Below are 6,235 nucleotides of genomic sequence, written 5' to 3' on the forward strand. Positions count from 1 at the left end.
TTACAGCAATTTTTCCTTTAAAATTAAAATTCACACTGTTATCTGATCATCTCTGTTTCCTACATCCACTTTTCGTCGCAGTCACTGCGTGATGATCGTAATGCTATCAGGATTCAAATGACAAGGAAACACTATTTCCTGTCTGACATTACAATGCATGATTGCAATTTGCATCTATCATCTATCCATCTATCTTCTCTGTCCAGAATATGAGATGTCTGTGGAGAGGTTGGGGAAATGAAACAATCTCTCCACAGACATGAGGCTCAGCAGGACAAGACTGAGCTGTGCACCCATGTCTCAAGGATAAGGGAAACTCTTTAAATGATAAAAATGCTCACATTCTGGACAGAAAAGAAAGATGGTTTTAGAGAGGGGTGAAGGAAGGGAGGCCATTTACATCAAGAGAGACAAAGCATCTTTAAACAGAGGAGTACTTCAATTTGAGCCTTGAAACATGTAGCCCAGCATCATGCTGCACCCCATTTGTCCAATTTCCAACCTCAAAGATGGAAATTTCAACTGGAACAACCCCTAAAGTCAGGATTACAAGTCGCAAATCCAACTTTCTCATGCATGAAGGCTGCTACTCGTAGCAACGCTGTGTAAAACTTCAAACTTTGACTGTTTTTAGCAGTTCTCCATTATTTATGTAACATTTAGTCAGTCGTACACATACTATGCTGGTGAAGATTCTCAGTCATCCAGGTCCATGATTAATCCAAAAAAGGTTAAAAAACAAAACATGACTTCTCGTCTGAAGCGACTCTCCATTGTTGGGGCGATCGGTTCCAGGTGAATCTACATGTGACTCTAAGCTGTAGAAAGGCCTCGCCGGCAGGTCTATAAAGCTTGGAACTCCACACTACTCCAGACATTTGTAATTGAGAAAGCTTCCAGGATGGGAAGCAAACGTCTTCAGCTTCAGAATAAAAGTCCAATTGTTTTGTTTTTTAACATACTACTTTTCAGTACAGAAGCTGAATATGAGAAAACTTTCAATTCAACAAACAATTAGCGTTTCTTCAAGGGCATTTGATTTCAAGAAATAAAGATTTACAGTCTCTAATTTTTTAGTCACAATTGTCTATTTGATAGCTGAATTATCCAATTTCACACAAACATAGCATTATACATCGGGGAAAACATGCATTATAGTAATGCATAAGTAAACCTTCACAATGTCATGCTGTTGTACATACCTCATAATATAATTAGGATAAAACGATATTTAAGAAAGAACTTTAATATGATAACACCAAGGCTGCATCCATCCTTTTTAGGGAATTCTTTTAAGTACTGGCAAACCAATAAAACGGAATGGATTGGAGTTGTATTTAAAATCACAGAACAAGCTAAATACGAGCAGTAATGAAAGGTTTCCAGGCTCTCCTTGGCAGGTCCATCCCCTCCCACGTCCTCCCAGGCGAACTTCCCTCCCCAAGCCTTGCTGTTCTGACAAAATTTCTCCCACACGTCCACTTATTTGGGTCGACACCTAAAATAAAAGCATGCCAGCTGTAGAAAATGTGTGGACATGGCAATCTGAAATGTACAGAAACCTTTTTAGACTCACCACACCATGAATAGTGAAAAAAAGGGTTCTTGAAAAACCTATGTATGTATGTATGTATGTATGTATGTATGTATGTATGTATGTATGTATGTGCACTGCAAAAAGCGTACTGAGGGTAAGTACAGTTTTCTTGAAATGAGGCAAGTTTAAATGATCTGATTTTTGCACGTAAAATAGGAACAATTCCACTCCATCATCCTATTTCAAGCATAGTAGATTTAATCATCTTAATTTAGGGATCAAAATACTCAATTCATTGGGAGATAATCTTATTTACCTGCTGAAATCAAAGACAAAGAAACTCATTTAGAGCATATTTTGCTTAATTTTAGTTCCCTTTTTGCAGTGAATACGAAATGTATTTCCCCACAATGAATCTGGGTGGATTGTACAGCTTTTCTCTAATAATAAAAGCAATCATTATCTGAAAATTGTATTTTGTATTTAATCAGGGTTTCTTGATCTGATATTTGATGATTTGAAACATGTAAGTGTGACAAGAAAGCAAAAGCAGGAGAAATCTTGTATGGTGGGAAATACTTGCCGCTCTGTGCAGTTGATTAAAAATTGTTTTTCTCAAAAGTGCCAGAAGTCAGTCTAAACCTTGGTTTCCAATTTTTGTTTTATCTCCACAGGACGAGAACATCATGAACTCAATGCAGCTATTTGAAAATGTGATATAAAACAGAGCTGGATCCTCTCCGTAGTTTTTCCTCCTTTAGCACGTCTAATTACTCAGCCACCTCACCTATACCTCGGGCTCTGCACCATACAGTTAAAACCACTACTGAATCACAACATAGGTACTGTAAAAAAAACAAAACAAAAAAACACAGGAAACACGCGTTCTTTTCCACTCCCCTCTGCACTCCTTCAGCTGTGTCAGGAAACTGTGCCCGGATATTAAAGGACTGCTTCAGAGAGGCGATCAGCATCCTGGGAGACATTTTCACCTGCAACAGAAGAGCTCCCTGTGCTTCTGTCAACACAGATAAAGGACACCGACCCGAGTCCTCATGGAAACTAGCTTTAACACGAACGTACGCGCTCATCTAGAGACTGGACACTGGCTCGCTACTCAAGACCTTTTAGAACAAAGGAAAAATATTTTTTAGAAATCACAAAAGCAAGGAGAACTAAAGCATGTTTGACATATGTGATGTGGGATTAGCTTGCACTACAATTTTCTGATTATGCATAAAGGCCCTGTAGATACTTGCATCTGACGTACCACCGATGGAAGCCAGTGTATTTGTATATATGTATAGTTAATAGTTATATATCCTGCATTGGGTTTGTCTCATCTCTGCTGCACCGGATGATGAAACAACACCAGAAACTGAACATTTCTTTAAGGCGTTCCTGTGTTATTCTGTTAGATATCCTTTTCATGTGTAGCTATGGGAATTATCTAAAAAGCTCTATCTTTCAGAAATCTCAAAGATGATGCTAAAGGTTGAAATTAAAGGACTGTTTGTCTTCTGAAGTAAGCGTGTAACAAGCTGAGTCTCGGTCACACACTAAAACTTGCGGCACAGTTGGACCTTTGTGAAGTCATTGCATTAAAGAGCAACAAATTTCACCACTTTAACTGAGTTCCTATTTCTGATTCAGCAAGGAAGTAGAAAACATTCAGTAAACAAACAATGGGCTCTTTTAAGAAATATTCTAGATTGAGGGTGGTTGATCCATCTGGACTCACTTGGAACTCACAGTTCTTGTCATCATGGGTTTAAGCTCATCAGGCGTTTTGATATTCAAACGTTAACGTTTTGAAGGAAATGGAGTTCTATTATTTGTTTTAAGGCTTATCTGTTGCTGTGTTTGGTCATGAGTTAACTTTTTTTAAGACATGTACTTAAAGCTGATCTGGATTTGTTTTAAGTGTTGGTGAGGGATTTACAGCTGTTGAGGAAACGCTTTGCTAGAGCTTTCCCACCTTTTTCTCCATTTATATCAAAATATAAACCTCAAATTTTCCATTTTATGTGATAGACCAGCATAAAGGAGTGTATAATTATGAAGTGGTAGGGAAATCACTTTAACAATCAATCCATTGTCTATTCCCGCAGTGGTCATTGGGAGACGGGTGGGGTATACCCAGGACAGGTCGCCCATCCATCACTGGGCAACACAGAGACACACAGGACACACAGATCCGCAACTAAGGGCACTTTGGGAAGAACAGTCAACTTAACAGTCGTGTTTTTGGACTGTGGGAGGAAGCCAGAGTACCCAGAGGGAACCCACACATGCACAGGGAGAACATGCAAACTCCTTGCAGAAAGACCCGAGGCCAGGATATGAACCCAGGACCTTCTTGCTGCAAGGCAGCAGTGGTACCAAATGCCCACTTTACAAATCATAAATAATTTTAATTTTAATTTTTATAGCCACAGGACTTTTAGGGTCCATCTCTACCACTGAATGTTTTGCCAATACTTTCTTGGACAAAAATCGCAGTCGAATTGGATTGAGATTGGATATTTTAATAAACATTTTCATGTCTTGACACTGATTCTCTATTGGATTTCAGCCTGGACTTTAACTGGCCCATTCCAAGACCTATCAAAACCATTTCACTGTAGCTCTGGCTGTATGTTTCAGGATCATTGGCATTCTGGATGATGAACCTCCACCCAGGTTTCCCTCATCCTCCCATCTTTTCTGCTCTACTCCGTTATCCTTACAGCAGAAAAGCATTCCACAGCATGATGCTGCCACCGCCATGCTTTAGCATCGTAATGTGTTTAGTGTTAGTTTTCTGCCCCTCCTAGTAGCTCTTGGGTATTGGTCAGAAAGCTGAATGTTGGTTTAAGCTGACCAGTACAGCTTCTTCCACACCTTTGTTGTGTAAAGGGGATAGGCATAAATGTAAGCCACACTTTTCAGATTTGCAAATTTAAAAAAAAAAAAAAAACTAATTCCAAAATCATGCATTTATTTCCTTCTACTTTACAATTATGTGCGTCTTTGTGTTGGTCTATCATATAAATCCCAATAAAATACATTGAAGTCTGTGGCTGTAACATGAAAACAATGTTAGCATCATAAAGATACCAGCATGTCCAAATTAAAATGTTTGATTTCTCTTTTGCTTTGAAAGGCATAATAGGATCACAATGTAACAGGAAAACCGAACTTATGTTTAGCTGTTTAGACAGAAAAAAAAACTGTTTTGTGTTGTATTATTACATTCAGCGGTTTATTTAGTTTCCTGTTTATACAACCATAAAATGAAAAAAGACAGGCTTGCAATGATGTCATTTATTGAATTGAAGATGCAGTCATGTTTGTCTACTGTCTTGATCAAATTTTAATTTTGGTCTGTTTGTTATTCATAGTTTGTCGCATTGTTTGAAACTTTGTTGAACCGATTTCTGGCTATTTTAGGCAGAATATGGAAAATGAAGTGCAGAAAAAAGTAAAATAACAACAACAATGTACATGAACTGATAATTGAGCAATGATACACTGCAGAGATAAAAGTGTCTTATGCAGGATTTTACACATTACCGTACATATGCTTGGACATTAGAAAAATAAATCATATACAAGAAATGTAAATTATATATTTTACTGTAAAAAGTTCCACAAAAATAAAAAATAAGGATACAAGGTTTTCCTTTGTTTGTTTTTGTAAGGATAGGCATTTCATGACACCATACATTTAGTTTGAATGGCCTTAGCGATAAAATTTTCAAATTTTGGGGGATTTACACAATTTATTTCAAAATTTTATTTCAAAGCCAGTTAAATAAACAAGACAGATCACATAAACACAGAGCCCTGATTTATTGCAGCTTAGCTATCTCTGACATAAAAAGCCCAAGATTATTAGGAGATTTGAACAGTGGCCCAGAGTCTCAGCCAAAAATTGTAAGTGTAGGAATTAAGAGGAAGGATGTTATTTGCAGGAAGATGCAAAGCAATCATAAAAACACACAATCTAGCAAAAGACCTCAAAGCTGAGTTCATTTCAAACCATGCGTGCATCCAGTTCAGTTCAAATTCATTCAGTTCAATGAAAGTAATTTGGATGCTGTTCGGTATCACAGAGCAGACAAAAAATCCAATAACAAACGGTTCATTAACATGTAATTGCAATTCTGTACAGTCAGATTCAGTGAAAAGCCAAGCAGGAAAAAGTTGTCTATCCAAGGTCTCCAGCAGATTGCATCAATGCTTTACTTCGCTGCTATTCCCCCATCCTGAGCTGAGCACAGAGCACCAGTGAAGTGGAACGCCTGTCCTTAAAACAAAAAGAAACCTTCAGCTGAACCAGGCTCAGGATGAGAAGCCATTCGCCTCAGCCGGCAGGGGGTTGTGAGGCGCACCAGGGATGCTTTGAAAGCCTGGACTAGGCTAAACGTCTACAGGAAAGAAAGACACAAAGAAAAACCAAACACAATGGTAACATTTCCTAATTACATGCTTTGACTTTCTGAGATTCACGATTCACAAAATGTATTTGAAGACATCAATAGACCAAAAATATATCTATAAAAAGGTTACCACAATCAAGAGATGGCAAACTATCTGAGATGGGAGATTTACACACATTCTTCATAGGCAGGATTCTGTTTTGATAAAGGGTTTTTAAAGATGTGGTTTAACATGTTACTTTGTTTAAAAACACCTTTAAAAATGTGTACACGT

General features: G+C 37.9%; 1 protein-coding gene across 8 annotated transcripts in view; it reads left to right on the forward strand.

Moving 5' to 3' along the window:
• kcnip3b (Kv channel interacting protein 3b, calsenilin) overlaps positions 1–3,954 on the forward strand; it is an 85,558-nt gene extending 81,604 nt beyond the window's left edge. For all 8 annotated transcript variants that reach the window (XM_036143939.1, XM_036143941.1, XM_036143940.1 and 5 more), the window contains one exon: positions 2,212–3,954. In XM_036143939.1, the coding sequence (XP_035999832.1) occupies positions 2,212–2,259 (48 nt within the window). In that variant the 3' untranslated portion in view covers positions 2,260–3,954. The remainder of the gene's footprint in view (positions 1–2,211) is intronic.
• The last annotated feature ends 2,281 nt before the right edge of the window (positions 3,955–6,235 follow it).

Source organism: Fundulus heteroclitus, chromosome 12 (assembly GCF_011125445.2).
Source record: "Fundulus heteroclitus isolate FHET01 chromosome 12, MU-UCD_Fhet_4.1, whole genome shotgun sequence".
NCBI classification, from domain to species: Eukaryota; Metazoa; Chordata; class Actinopteri; order Cyprinodontiformes; family Fundulidae; genus Fundulus; species Fundulus heteroclitus.